Below are 21,933 nucleotides of genomic sequence, written 5' to 3' on the forward strand. Positions count from 1 at the left end.
GATAGCATACCCCGACTGATGGATGAAAATGGTGACCTTGTATCAACAGATGAGAAGGCTAAGGTACTTAACTTTTTTGCCACAGTTTTCACTGACAACTGCACACCTCCCCCCCTGCCCCGCCCCACCATCAATGGACAACAAGAAGGGGACCGGGGCTATAGTCCTTCCCACTGTAGGGGAGGATCAGGCTTGTGACCATCTGAGGAACCTGAACATATATTTAAGTCTTTAAGACCTGATGAGATGCATCCCAGACTCCTGAGGGAATTGGCTGATGCCATGGCCAAGCCACTCTCCATATTTGAAAAGTCATGACAGTCAGAAGTCCCTGGTGACTGGAAGAAGTGCCCATTTTTAAAAAAAGATAGAAAAGATGACCCTGGGAACTACCAATGTGTCAGCCTCACCTCTGAGCCTGGGAAGATCATGGAACAGATCCTCCTAGAAGCTATGCTAAAGCATGGAGGACAGGGAGGTGATTCGAGACAGCCAGCACCACTTCACCAAGGGCAAGTCCTGTACGACCAACCTAGTGGCTTTCTGTGATGGGGCAACCACAGCAGTGGACATGGGAAAAACAATGGTCGTCATCTATCTGGACTTCTGTAGAGCCTTTGACGCAGTCCTCCACGACATCCTTTTCTCTAAATCGGAGAGATATGGACTTGATAGGTGGACTGGTCGGTCAATAAGGAATTGGTTGGATGGCAGCGTTCAGAAAGTAGTGGTCAGTGTCTCAATATCCAAGTGGAGATCTGTGACAAGTGACCCTGAGGGGTCCATATTGGGATCAGTGCTGTTTAATATCTTCATCAATGATATAGACGGCAAGATTGAGTGTACCCTCAGCAAGTTTAATGCAAGTGCAGATGACACCACGCTGAGTGGTGCAGTTGCCACACCAGAAGGATGGGATGTCATCCAGAGGGACCTGGACAGACTGGAGAAGTGGGCCTGTGAGAAGTTCATAAGGCTCAACAAGGCCAAGTGCAAGGTCCTACACCTGGGTCAGGGCAATCTGCAGTTTCAATATAGGATGTGATTGAGAGCAGCCCAGCAGAGAAGGACTTGGGGGTGCTTATCGATGAGAAGCTTGACATGAGCCAGCAATGTGTGTTTGCAGCCTGGAAAGCCAACCGTATCCTGGGCTGCATCAAAAGAAGTGTACTTCAGACACCACCCACACCAGAATACAATACTATGCTGTTATCGATCCTGTGCTGCCAGCAGAGCCAGCCTGGCCATTCTCGCATTACCAGAGAGCACCAACATACTTTCCAGGAATAATCACTATGCTTCCCTCTTCTTACATGGCCACAGACCACCCTCCTCCACAGCACCTTCTGATCCTGTCCTCTCATAAATATTTATTTTCTTAGCCCCCTGCCCTGTATGGGGATTTAAGCCTGTGGGCTCATCCCCTCTAGGCTGCTGCAAGTCTCTCCTGGCTGCTGTAGCTCTGCAAAGGACCTTCTGTTTCTTGTGCTCTGACTTGTATTTCTCAGTGCTATATTTTTTTATCTCCCCGAGTTCCAGTTTCACCATCTTATTTCTTGGGAAATGGGTCTACTCTTGTCAAGAGATTTGGACATTAGGAAAGTAGAAAGTGAACTGCACATTAGGCTTTCTGTTCACCTCCTCAGCATTTTCTGTTTGGATACAGCAGCCAGGCTGACCTAAGAAAGAAAATAGTACTGCGAGCACACATAGGCTAATTCTTTATAATGGAAAATACCTGTCTCCAGAGAAGCAGACTTAACCTCTCCCTTGCCTCGTAGAACAAAGAACTGTTTTCTGCAAGAGGATTTTTGTAGAACTTGGAAGTTTGCTGCCACAAAGAACCATTTGTTTCCTCAACCTACATGTGTAGTTCAAACAAATGCACTAGCTGGTACAGAGCACACAAGTGATGAAGTGTTCTTGCTTACTGTAACATGTCATGACTTTTGACATGAAGCCAGAGCAGTGTTTCTGGCTCACCTTTCCCCTACAGCTGTTACAGGCACACACAATTCCTCTTGTCCCAGATCTCTGGACAAAACTGTAAAAATTATTAATGCTTTTAGTACACAAAAGCCCAGGAGAATAGAAACCAGGAGCTCTAATTAGCTCTCCTAATAAAGAAACATCTTATTGTCTGCAAATGCAAAACAACTCCATTCTTTAGCTTGATGTTAATTCTTACACATGCTCACTCTCAAGGGAAGGGAAACATTTAGTCAATCACACACACCTCAGCACGGTTTACAAGAAATCTGAGGTCACATGAACAAGCACACACCAATCTAGTGGTGCTTACCTGGAAAAGTGAACTGTAATGCTCTAGTACGCCTTCTTTGCAAGTTCTTTGAACATACCAGCTTTGCAGCTTCAGTAACAGAAATTTTGCTCTGAAGATCACCTAACCCAATTCCCTTGTCAGCTTTTTATACTTTTTTGAGCTTCAACGTAAGTATTTAACATCTCAAACAATGCCACTGTTTTTACAGCTGCAAGGATCCAAAGGAGTAAAAACAATGTCTATCAGAACCCAAAACAAAAAGTTACTACAGTGTCACAAAGTTAAGCAGCCTAATGCAAAGCTATTAGTTCACTGAGCAGCAGAGTTCTCTCTTCTCAGATGGTTAAGAGTAACCTGATGAGTATCATCGAATCACCAGGTTGGAAAGGACCCACTGGATCATTGAGTCCAACCATTCCTAACACTCCCTTAAACCATGTCCCTAAATACTTCATCAACCCGTTCCTTAAACACTCCCCTGGCGGGGCTTCAGGCCATTTCCCCCTTATCCTGTCCTCTGTCACTTGGGAGAAGAGGCCAGCTCCCTCCTCTACACAACCTCCTTTTAGGTAGTTGTAGAGAGCAATAAGCTCTCCCCTCAGCCTCTTCTTCTCCAGGCTAAACAACCCCAGCTCTCTCAGCTGTTCCTCATAAGACTTGTTCTCCTGCCCCCTCACCAGCTTCGTTGCTCTTCTCTGGACACGCTCCAGAGCCTCAACATCCTTCTTGTGGTGAAGGGCCCAGAACTGAACACAGTACTCAAGGTGCAGTCTTACCAGTGCCGAGTACAGAGGGAGAATCACCTCCCTGGACCTGCTGGTCACACTGTTTCTGATACAAGCCAAGATACCATTGGCCTTCTTGGCCACCTGGGCACACTGCTGGCTCAGGTTCAGTCAGCTGTCAACCATTACCCCCAGGTCCTTCTCCTCTGTGCCAGCTGTCAACCATTACCCCCAGGTCCTTCTCCTCTGTGCAGCTCTCCAGCCACTCTTTTCCCAGTCTGTAGCATAGGGTTGTTGTGCCCCAAGTGCAGGACCCGGCATTTGGCCTTGTTAAAACTCATGCCATTGGCCTCAGCCCAGCGGTCCAGCCTGTTAAGATCCCTTTGCAGAGCCTCCCTACACTCCAGCAGATCCACACTTCCTCCCAGCTTAGTGTCATCTGCAAACTTGCTGAGAGTGCACTCAATGCTTTCATCCAGGTCATTGATAAAGACATTGAACAGGGCTGGACCCAGTACCGAGCCCTGAGGAACCCCACTTATGACTGGCCTCCAGCTGGAGTTAACTCCATTTAGCACCACTCTCTGGGCCCAGCCATCCAACCAGTTTTCAACCCAGGAGAGTGTGCGCCTGTCCAGGTCAGAGGCTGACAGTTTCTGAAGCAGAATGCTGTGAGAAACTGTGTCAAAGGCTTTACTGAAGTCAAAGAAGACTACATCCACAGTCTTTCCCCCATCCAGTAGTCGTCATTTTGTCATAGAAGGCAATCAGGTTAGTTTGGCAAGATCTGCCTTTTGTAAACCCATGTTGACTGGGCCTGATCACCCGGTTCTCTTGCATGTGCTTCATGATAGCACTCAAGATCACCTGTTCCATGACTTTCCCTGGCACTGAGGTCAGACTGACAGGCCTGTGGTTCCCTGGATCCTCCCTGCAACCCTTCTTGTAGATGGGCACATCAGCCAGCCTCCAGTCTAGTGGAATTTCCCCAGTCAGCCAGGACCGCTGGAAGATGATGGAAAGGGGTTTGGAAAGGACATCTGCCAGCTCCTTCAATACTCTTGGGTGGATCCCATCCGGCCCCATAGACTTGTGGGAGTCTAGCTGGGCAAGCAAGTCTCTAACCACCTCCTCTTGGATCATGGGAGCCTCATTCTGCTCCTCCAACTCCTGGGTTTGTACACAGAGGGAACAACTTTCCTTGCTATTAAAGACCGAGGCAAAGAAGGCATTAAGTACCTCAGCCTTGTCCTTATCCCCTGTCACTGTTGTTCCTTCTGCATCCAATAGGGACTGAATACTCTCCCTAATCCTCCTTTTCTTGTTGATGTATTTGTAGAAAGATTTTTTATTGTCTTTCACAGACTTAGCCAATTTGATTTCTAGTTGGGCCTTAGCCCTCCTGATTTTTTTTCCCTGCATGATCTCACTTCCTCCCTGCAGTCCACCCAAGACGCCTGCCCTTTCCTCCAAAGCTCATAGACCTAAACTAGTACTTCTAGTTGGATTTGTCAGTCCTGGATCTTCTTCAACAAAACCTTAAATGAAGTTTATGTATTTATGATCTTGGAATAAGGATAATACAACTGAGATAATATAACTGAGTTGGACCAGCTGAGCCTGCTGCTAAATATCTGGCACGTGCCAGTTAAAGACATCTTGCCTTGCCAACAGTAGGCAAGCATCAAATGCAGCCACTACTCTTCACAAGTGGAGAAAAAGCAAAGAGATTAGGAGACCAGTAACATAGATTAAAACAAAGGAAAACATGAAAACAAAGTGAATTGCCAAGGATTTTCATGGCCAGAGAGATATTCAGGCTGATGTCCCTCTGGCCCCTGATAAACTTGTCATCATTACTGTTAGCACTAGTGACATAGCTGCAATAGAACTGTGAAGGAATAAACAAGGCATAGATAGATGGTTTTACAAGGGTAGTAGTGATTCCTGGAGCAAATACAACATTTCCAGCAAGAGGAGACTTGGAAGCTTCTCCTGCTTATCCCTGAGAGCAGGACATGGTTCACTTTGCTATTCATTATTGCACTAGAACATGAAAAACACACAGGGAGAAGGCCCACCGCACAAGCACTTCTTTATTGAAATCAGGAAGTCACACAAGTACAGACTTTGTACAAAAAACTAAGAAAGTAGATTTCCTAGCTTGAGTCCAACAACTTAGAAATGTGCTGCAGCTGCTTTTAAATGTGTGACATTTCAGCATAAGCTTAAAATGCTCATGAGAGACATTACGTGTTTGTCTGCCTTGCGGCAAGTTCTGCATTACAGGAAAACAGAGACAGACAGGCTAGGTTCTTGGTTAGGAGTCCAGCGAGCAGTTGGTGTCAAGAGTTGTAGCTTATCTAACCTGCTCTCAGGAAAGCTGATCCCGACCAAACAGTGAAGAACCCCGCTACTTGTGATCAGATATAGCTCTGTTGATTACGCATTACTCCCAGAACTAAGGTGGGTTGTGTGTTGTGTACATGTGTGTTTAAAAAGGATTGGCACTCAATCCTCAGATTTTTTTTTTAATATTTCCTATGTTTAGCTTGCAAGCCAAGAAGAGTTTTATGCTTTCTGTCTATGCACATCCACACACCCCCCCTTCCATCTAATCGGTATCAGTAGAATTCAGGAGGGTTCTTGGACTGCCACCACTTGACTTGCAAAGATGGGAGGGAGGTGCCAAATGTGTCTGTAGTAAGGTACATCTCAGTATTTTATTCTATAATTCACAGTATGAAAACTACTTGGATTCCACCTTAGCGTGAAGGGGGGAAGGTTTTTAAAAAAATTTTTTTTTTGAGAATTACAAACGGGTTTCAATACTAAATTCTGTTCTTGTCCTCCTTCCCCTACTTGTTATAAAATCCAATTCAACTCCAAGCCACCATCACAATGTTAAAAATGCATTCAAGGTAGTCGGCTGGTGCCTTGAAACAGTACAGAAGCACTCAAGACGACAGGTTCCTGCACGCTTCAGACTGTACTGGCAGTCAATGTAGGACAGACAGCATGAAAGAACAGCTTTGTCCTTGTGAAACACACACTTGGTTTCCAGAGCACAGACTGCTGCACTTCAAGAGGATGGAGAGCTGGGGTGGAACACATGGGAGGCTAGAACGCTCTCTGCAAGACTCAGGTGAACTGTGCCCTCAGAATAAGACACATTAGTTCATTCTTACTACTCCTCTGGCTTCTTGCCCCTACTACTCCAATATTTGCTATATGCCTCTTGGAACATGTTTTTGCAGGGAATTTTGGCCTTCAGTTTGGTGCAGATAAGGAAAGAACCCCCCATCTTCCGATGAAGAGAGTAGGTCTCTTCTGGTGGAGGGACAAGCCGATGCTTCAGCATGACTGGGATTAAACCATGGATCTTTTCAGTGGTGCTTTGGTTGCCAAAATCAAAAGGTTCTTCAGATGCAAAAGCTTCTCCCAGGATGAGAACAGCATTTAAGTGGGCATCTTCCATTTCCTGCCCAAAAGGAAAGAGGCATAAATAACACCACTAGTCATCTGAATGACCACTGACAAAGAGGAGAAACACTAATGACAGCAGCTCAGGAGAAATACCTAGCTATACCCACAGCAAAGGTAACCTCCAGCCCCCAACAATGATGAACATTTTAATACAGTTTCAAGCAACTAAACCTTCCAGAAGACCATGTGCCCAGTCATGAAGTTTCAAGGGTTATCACCACATGCTGGTCTTGCTGGGGGAGAGAAGGAAGGACACTGGGGTTTTGGGACTAGCTGTATCATCATTACTGCTCCTACTCCCAGAAAGAAGTGAGAGAACAAAAGCCAAAACTTCGTTTTTGCCCTTCTCCCTCATCCTTATCAACAGGGCTTTCAGACCACCACTGACTTTTATCACATCAGGAAACCTGGGCAAGTCCACAGACCCACAAGTTTATCACTAGCCACCACTAAAAGCAGACCCTTCTGCTCTGTACCTTGACTTCATAGCCAGTGAGGAATTTCATTTCAATGGATTTCTTCAGTACTCTCTCTCTGTCCATGTCAGCAGCTGCCTTGATTACCTGAATAAGAGAAACACTTTCAGAAGAGCTACGGCATGACTGACAAATGGTTTGAGTGCAGCACTGCTAAGGAGGCTACCGGTCTGTCCACTCGCTTCCTTGCCTCTGCCCTAGTCTTCAGGGGTCTGCATGTTGTTCAAGAGCTACAGGCAAAAAGATACAGTTGCTGGCTCTCCCAAGCTCTTCCCAGTAGGGCTACACATAGCCCAGAGAACATAAGGGATACCAAAAGTGCTTCATGAATCAATGGGCAAAACAAAACTTACAACAAATCCCCTTACAAAACAAGGGAGCCAATTGTAAGACACTTTAGGTGATGCCTGCTGGCCCCTGCAGCTCAATTTAACTAGTGCAGAACATGGTGACTCACAAAGGAAGCACACAGGACTTCACATAAATTAAGTCTGTAAGGAAGCTAGAAATTACAGGAAGAGACAGTGAACAGGACAAGCAATTCCTGTATATCCCCACATAAAAATCACTGAATTCTGAATTCCCAGTGCTCCGATAGGCTCTGCTGCCAGAGTCTCCCACTAAGCAACATTACAGTTCTCCACATATGTCACGCAATTTAAACATCTCTACTGAGATAGACAGAGGCTTGCAGCAGACACACAGAAGGCTGTGGTTAGGGATGGAACAGGAACAGATCTCTTTCTTGCCTCCAGCCCTGCTTCCCTCCACAGCCAGACTGGATTCAAGTCTGGATTCAGACTGGATCAAGAGCGATACAGTACTTGCAGAATTTTGCAAATACTCTAAGACCCCTGATGCAGCACTCTCGGACACAGTGCAGATCCTCACCTCTATGTAGACATCTGTGAACTTCTCATCAAACCCTCGTGTGGCTCCAAAGTCCAGTAGGGCCACCTGGAAATGGACAAACCCAGTTGTGTTACAGTGTCAACCACTCAAGTACAGCCTGTCCCCAAGAAGACTCCTGACATCTTCAGGAAGCTCAGCTAGCTGGAAAGCCTTTCCACTGCAACTCAGCTTCTTCCCAACTCTATTATTCCCCCTGAGAGCAGCGCAAGCATTTTCACTAGTACCTGGCAGAAGAGGTATCTCCTACACTCACACTGTCACACCTGCTCAGCAGATAACTCCGCTCAGGCTTTCTACAGGGAGACAGAGCAGCACAGAACTTTTTACCAGCACTTTCCAACACAGACTTCAGGGATCAACCAGCATTCCATCCGACCCACAGCACACAAGCAAGTAGCCAAACTAACAAGCAGGGAACATCTGGAATTGTGTCCCCAGGCAGCCTTATCTTCAGCACAGCACAAGACAAAGCACTCAACAAAAGAGTCCTTCACTCAGGTGTGTGCTGGTAGAGTTGCACTCCTAGCTGATCATCTTCAAAACAGACCGTGAGACTAATGAAGCAGCTGTGACTGGATCTAAGGGCAAAGGCAGGCAGACAGCCAGGGTTACAGGAACCCTGCTCTCCCACCCAGTCCAAGTGAGGACAATGGGCAAAGGGACACGTATCACTGTCCTACCTGCCCAAGGCTTAAGGACAGGAACCTGAGATAATCTCAGTAAGGGCTCATCAAACTTGGAGTGGGGAATAATCAAAAGATGATGAAAACCACATCTTACACAGGCAGAACAGTGGCTGCTTGAACTTACCTTGTGCAACTGTGGGTCATAGAAGAAGTTTGACCAGTTTGGATCAGTCTGCATGTACCTGAACTCAAACAGCTCCCGCAGACACAGGACCAGGATGTTGTGACAGATCTTGAAAAGCAAGGAGAGCAAGAAGCAAATCAGGAGGGCAGCAAGCCCTATTCACCTATGTGATTTACAGCAGGCACCAGCAAATGAGGAACACATCAGCATCCTGGTGGGAACTATCTGTTCCATGCTGCAAAACTGAAGAGCGAGTGAGTGTCTCAGCAGCTCCCAGCCCACGCTTGCAAGGGACATCTTTATCAGACAGCACAGCTGCCATGCAAGCTTTACATCAGCCTGAGCTGTAGTCCATATTAGCCCCTGGATGTGCCTCCAGAGAAGGTGCTACCCTCTGTCTGGCATCTGAGAACAGCAGGTTCCAGGGGCTGTCCAGCTGCGTGTTCTACTTGGTCCTGGTCCTGCCCAGCTTTGACTACACGCTTGGCTATCACTTTAACAGTAAAGGAACATTATGACAGTGCAAAGAGGGCCAGAAGCAGAGGTGGAAGAGACCAGTAGAGCATTACAGCCTACTCTGATTGAAAGTCCTGCAGGACCCCGGCCAAAATGAAACCAGTGCAACTCAGGGGAAATGTGATGCAGTTCCAAGGCATTTTAAGTTAAAGACTCAAAGAAGCTAGAGGAGAGTCCCTTCCTGAAAAGCTGCCAAACAACGTACAGAGTTAGGTCCAAACCATTACTGAAAGAGCTCTTCACTAGATACACACATTCACCATGTACTTATCAGCAAAGCCTTCTGCTGAGCTCAGCACTAACCCAGCTTGTGGAGGAGCAGTAGACCCACACTTTGGGACTGACAGACACGGGGGAAGTGAGAATAGCAGTCCCTGACGGGCCCACTGCTGAACTGCAGAATATTCTGCAGAGAAAAGCAGAGCTTTTCTGTGAAGATATTTAACTGGAGCCTGTTCAGCAGAAGAACTGCCCACCTTATTCTGCCTCTCTTCAGCTTCTGCAAAACTAGAGTGAAACATCATATCCAAGAGGGAGGGAGGAAAGCTTCAAATGCAAGCCAGACCCTGCTACATGACACTGCCATTTGGGTCAGAAGGCTGTAAGCCAGCCAGGCCAGTCACTTATAGAAAAGAAGGGCTGCTCCTGCTGCAATGCTCCACCTCACAGTCTTTAAAAGCAGCCCTGATGATATAGCAGCTCAGCAAGGACAAGCCCCAACAACAGACAGCTCAGGGGTCATAGGCAGCCAGCTCTGGCATACCTCCAAGTATGCCGCTGAGATCTGTTTATCTAGAACATACTCTGCCCTCTTCTCCAGTGACCTGCTAACAGCTGACACCACGACCACAAAAAAAAAAAAATCTGAACACCAGGACAGTTATTTCTGCTACCAGAGCAGCTGCTTGTCACTCCACAGCACTCCATTCACTTGCTATATTTGACACTGACACCTACCCATCCCCATATCTTCCCCTCCTGTTTACCAAGAGGTACATTTCCAGCTGCCCCATGCAGCACAGGTCAATCCCACAGGAGATGATGCACTCCTGCCCAAAAGAGCAGCTGCAAAACAAGACCCCTCTCTTCTAGCTGACAACCCCTCCCAATCTTAAGGTCATCTGAAACAGGGCCACCTAGGAGTTAGCAGCTAGGCCACATGCCCTCCAGCCACCCTTGCCATTCAACCCTCCAGACCCTCCCTGCTGCATGCTGGCACCTGCAAAGCCCCTACTATCCTGAGGAGGCTCCAACAACACTGACAAACTCCTTATACAGAAATCTTCAAAGAGGCTCCAGGCAGTCCTGGACTCCAGCCCTGCTTTGCACTGCTCATAGTTTGCCCTTGCAAAAAGCATCCCCTGGTCTACTAGGCAGGCCAAGCACACCGCTCTGAGTGAGGGGCAAGGAAAGACCACAATACCTCATTTCGAATCTCCTGGCTTAGCCCTACAGCTTGATCCAAGGGAAAGCCAGACACCAGCTCTGTGGTCAGGACATGTTTGCTGCACAGCTCATCCACTACTCTTGGAACGTAAAAGAAGGGGTGGTCTTTCAGCAGGTCCCTAGGGGACAAAGAAAGGAGAGGAAAAAGTTAAAAGCTGAGACAGCGATGAGGCCCCTGCACAACTCATCATGCAGCACACAGCCCCTTCACACAACCTCTCCCCAGACCCTAGCTGTGGCTACCAAGAGACATTTTCCTCAACTGCTACAGCAGAGATCAAGTCACCAGAAACCCCATCAGTGACTTATAGCCTGCTCCTGAGGTCACATCACCTGCTAGAGCAGTGACATTGGGAGGGCTCCAGGCTGATACATCAAAGGTCACCAGGCTCCTCTGCTCACTCCACCTCACTTCAGAACTGGACTACACATATGGAAAAAACAGACCTTTTTCCAAGGGGAGTAATGCCACAAGGGAAGTTCTGCAGTGCACCAAAGGGGCATCCAGCCTCTGGCACCTCTCCCTCATCCAGTCTTCATGTGAAAACTATCTGGTCCCCACTGCTAAGTCAAGACACGAGAATGGGCAATGCTGGTGGTGTTAATTGCTTTAAGAGGGCTGAACTGAAAAACCTCCTGAAAAACCAAAGAATAGGAGAAGCTTATAACAGGCTGGCAGAACAGCACTGCAACCTGGCCTCAAGAGTTACTGCAGTACCTTCACACGTGGTAAAGCAGACAGGCTTGCACTGAAGGAGAGGATAGCACCCACCTGCCACATCCCCATGCTTTGACAGCAGCATCACAGTTCAGCTGACTGAAAACACATTGGCCAAGACAATGTGGTAATTGTAGCAGACTGCTCAGACCACAAACAGACACCCTTCCCTACACTGCACCCCAGGGCCTGGCATTCATCTCCCCACTGTCCCTGAAGTTAAGCAACCTCTCCTGCGTTTCACACATGCGCACACACACAGGTGGGAGGAGTTGAAGGCAATTGTGTGAACCTACTGGAATCTCCTTGCACAGTCTGCTTCTCTCTGGTAGTCACATTCCAGGGCCAGCTCTCTGCTCAGGACTTCAATCAAGTGTTCAGGGAACAAACCTAAAAGTCAAACAACAGAAAAGAAAAAATGAGCCTCTCGGGCTAAGATGTCTAGAGCTGCAGCTGAGGAGAACCTGCTGTCCAGCCAACTCCGAGCTGATGATTACAAGAGGCCCACCAAGAACTAAAGCGTACTTCCAGCTAGATATGGGTTCTGCAGGTAATCCCAGGCCAAAGCCACACAGCTGCTTCTAAAGCAAGGTACATCCACCCCATTCTTGTACAGCAGGGCTGTATTCTCCCCTGACTCCCACTCCACAGCCCGAGCTGTCAGCCTCTGGTATTGGCATGGCTGTGCAGACACACACCAGTGAGCAGAAGCGCCCAAACACCAGCCTGGGCAAAAGCAGCGAAAAAGGCTCCAAACCACATCTGCCTACAAATGCAAGCAGGCACTGCCAGGCAGAAACTATCAGCATGACTAAGACAGGGAACTGCAGCAGCAGAGAGCCAGGGACTGAGTTGCCAAGTCCAGTTTTCTCAATTTTGGAGTTGGAAAACCAATATCCTTCTTGGGCCAGGCACGGCTGGGATTGCAGCAGCCTCTGCAGGGCCTTGTGCCATCATCACAGAGACTAGTCCCACACTTTGCCAGCACCCAGCCTGATTTTAAAGCCGTCCCACTAAAGTTTTGTACAGTACACTTAGAGCTGCTGCAGGCAGATATTTGAAAAAGTAGTAGCAATTCTGCATTCTCTGTGGGAAAAGTGACTTATCCATGAACTGGGACACTGAGCAAGCTCCAAGTTTGACAGTTCTCCACAACTCTGACTCTGAAGAACAGAAAATGGCTAGCAAGAGCAACGGCACAGACAGAGGGTTACAGAAAGCATGGAGAAGAATGAGGTCTACCAAATGTGCTAGAAAATAACAGGGACGAAGCAAGACAACCTAACCTGAACACTGCCCATTGCTTCATGCCTAGAAAGTCATCAAAAGTGAGTATATGCTGACACTTCACACTTTGTCAAGAGTCCCTACGGGTCCTTCACTATAAAGGACACACAGAGACAAGCACCTGTTACTCTAGCAGGTGTGCACACATGCATGCATGCACACAGCCAGGAAAAATCAAAATGGGTGCACTTCCCTCCCCACTGAGTGAACACTGGAGCAGGCACATTCCCAGCAAAGGCAATGGCAGCTCTGCAGCAACAGAGAGGAGCAGAGCATGGCTCCCCAAATTGGCCCTGCACCCACTACCACATTTAGTACCTCTCCATTTCTGGCAAGACCTAGCAATTCTTATGGAATTTTCATGTAAATTTCATAACTTGCACTATGTAATTTTCACTTTTCTTTGAGGCTGTTACCTCCCTCCAGTCTATGAGAGAAGTATGGAATGCACTGCTTGAAATGGGTTGGCAGAACTTAACATGCACCAGACATTTCTACCTTCGGGGAGAATATTGCTCATGCTCAGGACAGTCATCAGGTTGTTAACATCACTGTTGATGCTCTGGGCGACTCCAGGGTACTGCAAGACAGAATGAGAGGTCAGTGTTATGATTAGATGACCCAGCTGTACAGAGTAAGATAAAACCACCTTCCAGCTCAGCACCCAGTGACCCTCAGAACACAGTCACTGACAGCCTGGCAAGGAACCAGGGCACACCCAAGCCACACATCCCAACTCTAAAACCTTATTTAAAGCCCAGCATCTAAAACAAGGGACAGAGGCAAAGATGCAGCTCTTCGCAACCGAATGGCATGTTTAAGGTCCTCTGACAGGGACTCTTCCATACTATTTCTAAAATCTCTCCACTTTACATGAACCAGATGATCAACTTTTCCTGGTACCCTGCCCAGTCAGCAAGGGACTTCATTCTTTTGGATTATAAATCACACTGTACAAGGAATTTCAGCACCAGAACTCAATTCTATTAGAAAAAAACTGCTTGAAGTTGCTGACAGCTTTAGTATGAGTTGCTGAATATGTACCTGCCTCGTCAGAATGCTCAATACTCGGTGTCTGCTTGTCACTTAGAACTTCTTCAAGCTTTAGGTTGTGGCTAGAAAGGGGAACATGGCATGTGCATATCCCAGAGAGGACCGACCTATGGAGCAGGTAGAACACACACATAGCCCTAATAGTACAATCGGTCCCTCACCATTATCCCCTTCCTGCAGTGACATACCTGTGAGACACCACCTGCTCACCTGGAGACAGAGGCAGGCTCAAGCTGCAAAACCTTTTGTCCTTCCCCTCTGCTTGCACTAGGTAGGATATTGCTGGACTGAAATTTTCATCTGCATTAAAACATTACTCATCTGTCTAGTTGTAAACACACTCATGCAGCTCCCCCACCCTTTCGTGGGGCACTAGCAAGAGACAAGGCTGGTCTGTAAAGCCCACCTGGATTTTCATGGCAATTTCTTTCCCATTTTTCAAGCGTGCCAGGTGAACCTGACCAATTGAAGCAGCAGCAAAGGGACGTTCTTCAAAGGACTCCAGCTTATCCTTCCAGTTGGGGCCAAGATCATTATTCAGAGTTTTCTACAAATAAAAAGAAAGCATCAGGGTATGGGAAGGAAAGACTTGAGAATTTTGCTATTGGAAATTGTGTTCCTCTAAGGTGACTAACATGGCCTATAGTAGCTCTGAGTACCTATACCCTGCTTTCTAGATTGTCCTCTGTTCCTCACCACTGCACACCACTACAAGGAGTGGTCCAGCCAGGAGTACTCCCCCAGCACTAAACAGATGCCAATCAGACCTGTGTGAGGTTCTGTTGCTCTGGCCTAAAGGACAGAAATCTTGAGCACAAATACTACAGCCTTAGCAAGTCCACTCTTTTGGTGCCACTTACTATCTTACAGAATCTGGATTTAGATGTTTCTCCTCTTTCATTATGCTGCCAATCAATGATTAAATATTACAGCCTGCTTTAACAGCTTTTTTTGCTAAATTGCCAGACTGCCATATTTAAGTTCTGGCTCTGTTCAGAGTCTTTCAGAAGATAAGTAGTGCTGGCAACTCCCTTTGCATCACCTTCCACATCTTACAGAGAAAATGAGAGAAAGTACATTGAGGAAAGTAAACTTACATTTGCTTCACTGCCTCTTCTTCATAGATTTAACCAAAAACAGCAAGGATAAAGTTGCTGTTAATTTTCCATCAGACTAAGCCTTGTAAGTCTGTTTCTAAATCAGGACGCAGGCACTTCTAGAAACTTAACATCCATGAGAAAGACAAGAGAGAGGAAACTGAAGAGGAAGCTACATTCAACAAGACCTTATAATCAAATCTGTATGCAACATCCTGTTCCATCATCATAGTCTCAAGACACAAAAAATCCCACATTTTTCACTCTGTCTAGACCTGGGCTTCACTGTTTTGGAGGAAAGGCAGGACACAGAGAAGGAATCAGATATTACCCACAATTGAAAATACGCACCAGTATTGAAAGAATACTCTCAAAAATCCTCATCGACCTCCCTCACTGGCATATGCCACTGGTGATATTTATTCTGTTATTGTCCGTTCTCCCCTGATAAGCAGGAAGGAATATTCCTCACCATCATCTGCTTTATCGGCATGAAGTCAGCACTCTGACGTACACGCTCAAAAATCCTCTGAAGATGGGGGTTGATGAAGGCATCATCTACCAAGGGAAAAAGTACATGGTAGTCAGTGCAGGCACTGCATTCTCCAGTTCCTCTTCAGCGCACAAACAAACATGCACCTGCACTCAGACAAGCCAAGCTGTCCTGCCCCTAGGCATATCACAGTGAAGGTCTTTGAAATAATTCTAGTTCAGAAATTCTCCATACCCAGAAGTAACACCTTTAGAAATGAGCCAAATAGAAGCCTTTTGTACGAGTAGTAAAACAAAGGGGGAAAAAAATCCTCCTCCTTCCTTTTCACTCTTGCAAAAAAAAAAAAAAAAAAAAAAAAAAGCATATTACCCAAACATATCCTAATCTACCCTCTTGCTGCAGCAGGAGAAAGTTTCTGCAGACCAAGGAAGATAAAAAGCATGAATACACTAGACAGCATGCTGAGAAACATTTATACAGCTGTCACTGTGCTCCCTGGCTTCGTCCAGTGGCAGGGCAGAGAGCAGTGGGCAGCTCCACACAGCAGAGGCTTTTGGTGTGATGGCAGGTTGCACAAACTCAAGAGCAGAGTGCTCTGCACAAGCCTCTGTCACCCACCAGTCCATCTTCTCGTTGACAGCAGTACAACATTCAGGTCTACAAGAGGCCACTGTGTCATGGAAACACAGGTCACAGAAGGAATGCTCCAGAGAGTCACTGCAATTTTATGAACCCTCAGGTTCATAAAATGAACTGGATTAAACCACACTAAGAGGCAGTAGCTTCTCTAGAAAACTGTGCAATGATAAAACACTACTTGCACAAGTACTGAACTTTTAGATTCACCATCTGCTACTCTAAACAAGTACCCAAACGGAAAGCAGCTACAACTGGGCAGAAGAAAAAATAACTTACTTTTGGCTCAAAAAGGTTTAGGCAAGCAAATATTTAAACTCATAAAAAAGAGAAACGGTATCTTGAAATATTAGTCCTCTCCTTTGAACAAAGGCTTCTATTGTACAACAGCCCAAAGAAAAACCACCAGTTCTAGCAAACTTTTTCATTTCTTATGGAAGGATTTATCTGCTGCTTTCCCAACAGTGGAAAAAAGTCCAGGCTAACAGCCTTAACCTTGACAACTCAACCTGCACATGTGCTTGTGACATTCAAATAAAAATGTATCATTCCTTTGCATTTACAGATAAACATACAACCCTAAGCTTATCCTAGGAAACAAGAAACAAACGGCTACCTTAAGGACAGTGTCCTGTAAAGAGGGGTGGTAAGGAATGGCAAGAAAAAGATACATAATGCAGAGACATCACATTAACACTCAGCGTTGTTTAGAAATTCCCGTCAGAGCCATAAGCAGCATTTAAAAGTACTAACTGAAGCCCACTGTAGAATCAACAGCAGTTTAAGAGAAGTTCCCATTCTGTTGCTGCAAGTCAGAGATTAACAAGCTTTGCAGGAACAGTTAGACTCCCACTGTCACATTAACCCTGCAAGAAGGCTTGATGTTGCATTTGTGTGTGCATTCCAAACCCTGAAAGAAATTTCTGCTCTATCATCATCAATGGTGTACCTCCATGAAGCCTCCAAATATTATAAAAACTATTCTCAGGGGCATAGAATTATCAGGTTGGAAAGGACCCACTGGATCATAGAGTCCAACCATTCATAACGCTCTCTTAAACCATGTCCCTAAGCACTAAACCATGTCCCTAATCCACCAGTTCCTTAAACACCTCCAGGGAAGGCGACTCGACCACCTCCCTGGGCAGCATGTGAAAGTATTAGCCACCATACTGCAATACAATAACTCACTCCTCATAGGATGACTGTTCAAAAAGAAGGGACCTCACTGAAAGCGATTCCTGCTCCCAAGAAGCCATTTGTCTTAAGATATCAGAGTCTGCCACAGGCATTTATAACAACTTCTATTATAAGAACTTCTGTTATTTTGCTTCTTGCTGGCATCCAAAATACTGGCAAGGTATTTCAACCTTTACTCTGAGGGGGCATTCTTAACTGGAGCTGCTTGACCACCACTGTTGTGTTCATTAGCACAATGCCAAACAGACAAGAAACCTGCAAGTCCAGACTGACTGTACCGAAACTCAGCAGCAACATTAAATCTAAGTCATGATGTGGAGGCAACTCTGACAAAATGAGGCCTATAATATACTGATGAACAAGATTATACACCTTTGTGGTAAATTGATGAGGTCCTACTGGAATGAAACACAAAGCAAGAGCCAAGGCTTGCACTATCAACTGGCAAATGCAGCTGCCTTTCTAGTATCTTCCAGAGCACACACACCAGAACACAGGATGATTCTGGGCCCTTGGCATCCTTTCTGTACAAGGCTTTCAGGCACATGGGTCCCTAACAAATGCATCAGCTCCCAGAAGCAGACGTCAGGGATTTTAAGGGCACTGCTTTATAACTTCAGGGTAGTTTAACTCACAGATGATCAGCTGCATCTGGACAAAGCAACACAAAGCCCCTCAGTTCAATTAGCACACACCCCTGTTAATAGAAGTCACCAATTCAAATTCACCAGACCACAGAAAAGCCCATGAAGAGTTGTACAAAGCTCTCCTGTCTAAATAGCCAGACCGATAACCAGATATTCTATGCTGTTGGAAGCATCTATCAACATCTATCTATTTCACCACAACTGTCCCTCCACAGGCCTACCAGGGGCATACGCTCTCACCAGGCATTGCAGCACTCCACACACTTGTCACAAGGTCAAATGAGGGCTGGGCAGCGCCACTGGGGTTGCGAAAGGCCTTTATGTTCTTGACACCCAAGTGAAGTCAATCAGCACGTGTTTTACACTTCTGCCAGAACTCAGTAACATTAGGAGACAGCAGGCAAGTGACAAGTGCAGAGAATTTCTGCTCCTCAGAGCTGACCTTTCACTCACATCAAGCCTAGGGCAGCTGTGATCAGGCTCTAGGCACATATCTAGTGCAGCTCAGAAGTGTCTTTAGAATTTTAAATTAATCCCCACCTATAACAAACAAGTTAAATTCAGAGCCAGTTTCCAGACGTGGTGCACTCATCCCACATACCAAGGGCACTGGCCACAGAAAGCAAGGAGCACAAGAGCTCCTGCTGGATATGCACTGTGAGCCACCAGTCATTGTCACCTGGCTGTTTCTACAGGGTAGGAAAACAGCATATGGGTAGCAGCCTTTGACAAAGCAGCTGCTGCTTCCCACCTACCTTTGTTAACATTGCCATCAGTCCAGCACATGCCTAAAAGAAGTGATGAGCAAACAAAGAACTATATAATGCCACAATCAGGACTCTCTGGAACAGGGAGCTGGTCTTGGTTAAGATAATACTAGATCCAGTCTCATTACTCAACGTCTATAAAAACTGGCACAAGCCAAGCAAGCCGAGTACTTCAAACGCTCAGACACTGACTCAGTTTCAGTAACACCTTGAAAGCTATTTCCAGACAAATGCATAACAGCCATTTTTAGCTGGTTCTTCCTTTTCCTATCAATATGGGTAGAAAGGTGAAGTAGAGAGGTCCACATAAGGTCTGAATTCAGCACACCCACTATCTTCCAGGGTAATCTGACAGTTCAGTGCAGACACAGATGTCAGTCATGCTTTCACCTGTGATCACTGACTTCAGAGCCTGATGGAGTAAGTACCCATTTGAAGTCTCCTCAAGATGAAAACAAGTGTTTTATACCTACTAAGATTATCGGGCTTTCCAGAAAAGCTTCAGTGTCAATGAAGTATAAAGCCATAAACATGCTATAATGGAAGACAGCTGTGGATATGGACACAACATTGACCACTTTCGGAGAACAAAGCACAGGATCATGTTCTTGTTGTCATCTTCCTTCTTTCTAAGCAGGATACCTGTGTACAGAGTGTGGTAAAGCTGTGCTTCTCAACAACTGCTTTTAAAACAAACATTAAAATTCAGAGAGCTTCACCTTATTTTCAACCAATTTCACTTGTTTGCCTGACAGGGGACAGGGAAAGTGGTGGTATGTAGTGCATATGTCTAGTTATTTCATGCTGGAATTACACTGAATTGAATCAAACATATCTCTGTCACTGCTCTCACATGGGAAAAACACTTGCCTAGTCTCCCCGCACTCACTTGACGCTGATTCCAGACAGCTGACCATGTATCACAAGGAATCAACCTGGCAGCACTGCCAAGGAGGACAGCTGAGGAACTATGCTAACACTTACCCTGAATGCTTAACATCTGTCCCAGCTTCAGTGCTGCTCCCCGGACTTTGCACAAGGTTCTCACAATTCTTTCTGCATTGGCTTCTGACAGGAATGGACTGGAATCCATCACTGCTTTTTTTCCTGAGGAGAGAAATTATATGTGAGCTTAATCCATCGTATTAGTCCAAGTTCAACTGATTTGCTCTTCCCCAGAGAAATCAGCCTAGGACTACACTTGGTGCCTTCTCTGCAACTCTGGGTTTTGGATTGGACCTGAATACATACCTCGTGCTACTTCAGTGTTGCTGGCTTGAGCGCTAACAGCAGCAAGTCACAGCAGCACAGCCCTCCACAGAGACTGTGCAAACAGTCCAGGATCCTGGGCAGATGTTGGTGCTTGAACTCGCTGTGCCAGATAGCTCAGCCTAAAACACGACATAAGGTCTCTCAAGTCCCATGACATAGGCCTAGCATAGCCATAGCCACGGAACAGCAGTAGGGGTGAGCTACAACAAGGAGAAATTGTCAAAAGCTTTGACAGCACCCTGATAGACTGAGAATGTGCTGGCACTTCTTAGGGTGGGAGCAGGCATTGACCCCAGTACCAAACCTCCTTTCTCATACCCAATCTTGCCCAGAACACTGAATATTCATAAACACATACTGCTGTGCAACTGCACATCCAAAATGTGCACTAGGATCTGTAGAGAACAGACAAAACCTTAACATCTTCAAGTCCACAATAACATTCTTTCATAATTGAATTGAAATTTACTGTCTCCTAATGCACAGGCAAAGCAAACTCTCCCAATGCCACAGCACCACAGCTGCAAATAGCACTCTGAAAAAGCAGCAGACTGTAAATCTCTGATGAGATTAACCAAGCTAGGCAAATCCAGGGAGGCTGGAGCCAGTCTTCACAGTAGAAGCCCAGCAGGAGCTCTTATCTGTAATACCATGCTTTTCTCGGGCAGTCATGCTGGAAAGGAAATTAATTCCTGTTTGTCAAGATTGCCAACCTGTTTCCCTTTTACATCCTCATACATGCATGGTGTTCCTCGCCACATTCTTATGGGTGGCTTGCTACTAAGATGATGCCTTTAGAGAGAAGAACACCTCAGTGTAGTCATTTGTTCTGACTGCACATAGAGGCTGTGCAAGTAGAGGACAAACCCTTCAGTCCTCCTTTACCTGTTTTGTGGGAGCAGCAAGGTGGCAGTGCATGTGGGACATCATCTTTCTGTCCAAATCCTCAACATGTGAAAAATGTATGTGAAAAGAAGAGAGGAATAAAAACACCAGGAGAGAGTACACAGGACAACTATCCTGTTCCTGAGAGCAGGATACAGAGAAGCAGGAGGGGCTCAGAAGTCGCTCATTTGCATCTTATACACAGCAATCCTCAGAGCATGTTTTTGCTTTGGATCCAGAGTGAAATGAATCTGAGAAGCTGAATAGGTAGAGCTGCCCATGGCAGAAGGATGTGGCTTTTTGGAAAGCAGGCTCTGAAGAGTGGAATGTTTGGAGCCATCTAACAGATCTCTGTCTCTTACCTGTCCCATCAGGAAAATTCTGTGTCCTTAGCAATGAGGCAAATGAAGCCTTGTATAAGCTCTGACATACAGACACACAGGAGCCAGGGAAACTACCAAGTCAAAGACTTATCTACCTTCATACCACCTACACACACAAACATCGTCCTTTGAGTCTGCAGCAGGATAAAGCTAGTTGATGGATAAAGGATAAAGCTAGTCACTGCCAGAAGCCAATGGACCCTGACAATTTTAAAAAGTCTTATCAGAGAAGGAGCCAAACACAGGCACATCCCACCCTCTTCTCCTGGCACACTTCTCACTGAAGTCAAGCCCTCAGGGGCACTACCTGGTCACCAGGCAGCCCCACAGCACATGATCAGCTGTTGCTTGTTTACATGCTTTGCTAGAAATGGGCATGAACAAGAAGGTGACTTGAAAGCAGCATTATGTAAATGGAAAGTGAAGAGAGAAAAACAGAGAAAATGGACATAGGCTTCCAAGACTTGGTGGAAAGGAAGTGGGGATAAAACCCAGTCCAAGCTCACAAAAAAATATGCCAGTTTTCAGTAAGTTAACGTCTTCTCCCAAACACTGCAGACACCTTTTCATGCTGCAAATTATTTCCTTCCCATCTTAAACTCACAATGTTGTTTGGTTGTGGTTTTTTTTTTTTTACATACATCACGAAAAGAAAAAAAAAGGCAAACAAATGCTACATCTAAACGAGCTGTGGCAACAAGGAGACTTCAGAAATGAAAGCTCCTGCAGTCATGGTGTCTGGAGCCTGTCAGTTCTTTGGCAGCAGTTACAACAGGCAGACATCCTCAGGAGTGCTTGACCCATGTCTTCCTTTCCAAATCCAGAATCACCATGAACCCT

General features: G+C 46.1%; 1 protein-coding gene across 12 annotated transcripts in view; it reads right to left on the bottom strand.

The window, feature by feature from the left end:
• Positions 1–5,087: 5,087 nt before the first annotated feature.
• COQ8A (coenzyme Q8A) overlaps positions 5,088–21,933 on the bottom strand; it is a 56,650-nt gene continuing 39,804 nt past the window's right edge. For all 12 annotated transcript variants that reach the window (XM_054061350.1, XM_054061352.1, XM_054061349.1 and 9 more), the window contains 10 exons: positions 19,538–19,660; positions 15,283–15,368; positions 14,120–14,260; positions 13,159–13,240; positions 11,670–11,763; positions 10,633–10,774; positions 8,694–8,801; positions 7,863–7,928; positions 6,972–7,058; positions 5,088–6,490 (listed from right to left, as the gene is read on the bottom strand). In XM_054061350.1, coding sequence (XP_053917325.1) covers positions 6,197–6,490; positions 6,972–7,058; positions 7,863–7,928; positions 8,694–8,801; positions 10,633–10,774; positions 11,670–11,763; positions 13,159–13,240; positions 14,120–14,260; positions 15,283–15,368; positions 19,538–19,660 — 1,223 coding nt within the window. In that variant the 3' untranslated portion in view covers positions 5,088–6,196. The remainder of the gene's footprint in view (positions 6,491–6,971; positions 7,059–7,862; positions 7,929–8,693; positions 8,802–10,632; positions 10,775–11,669; positions 11,764–13,158; positions 13,241–14,119; positions 14,261–15,282; positions 15,369–19,537; positions 19,661–21,933) is intronic.

This window comes from Cuculus canorus, chromosome 3 (assembly GCF_017976375.1).
Source record: "Cuculus canorus isolate bCucCan1 chromosome 3, bCucCan1.pri, whole genome shotgun sequence".
NCBI lineage: Eukaryota > Metazoa > Chordata > Aves > Cuculiformes > Cuculidae > Cuculus > Cuculus canorus.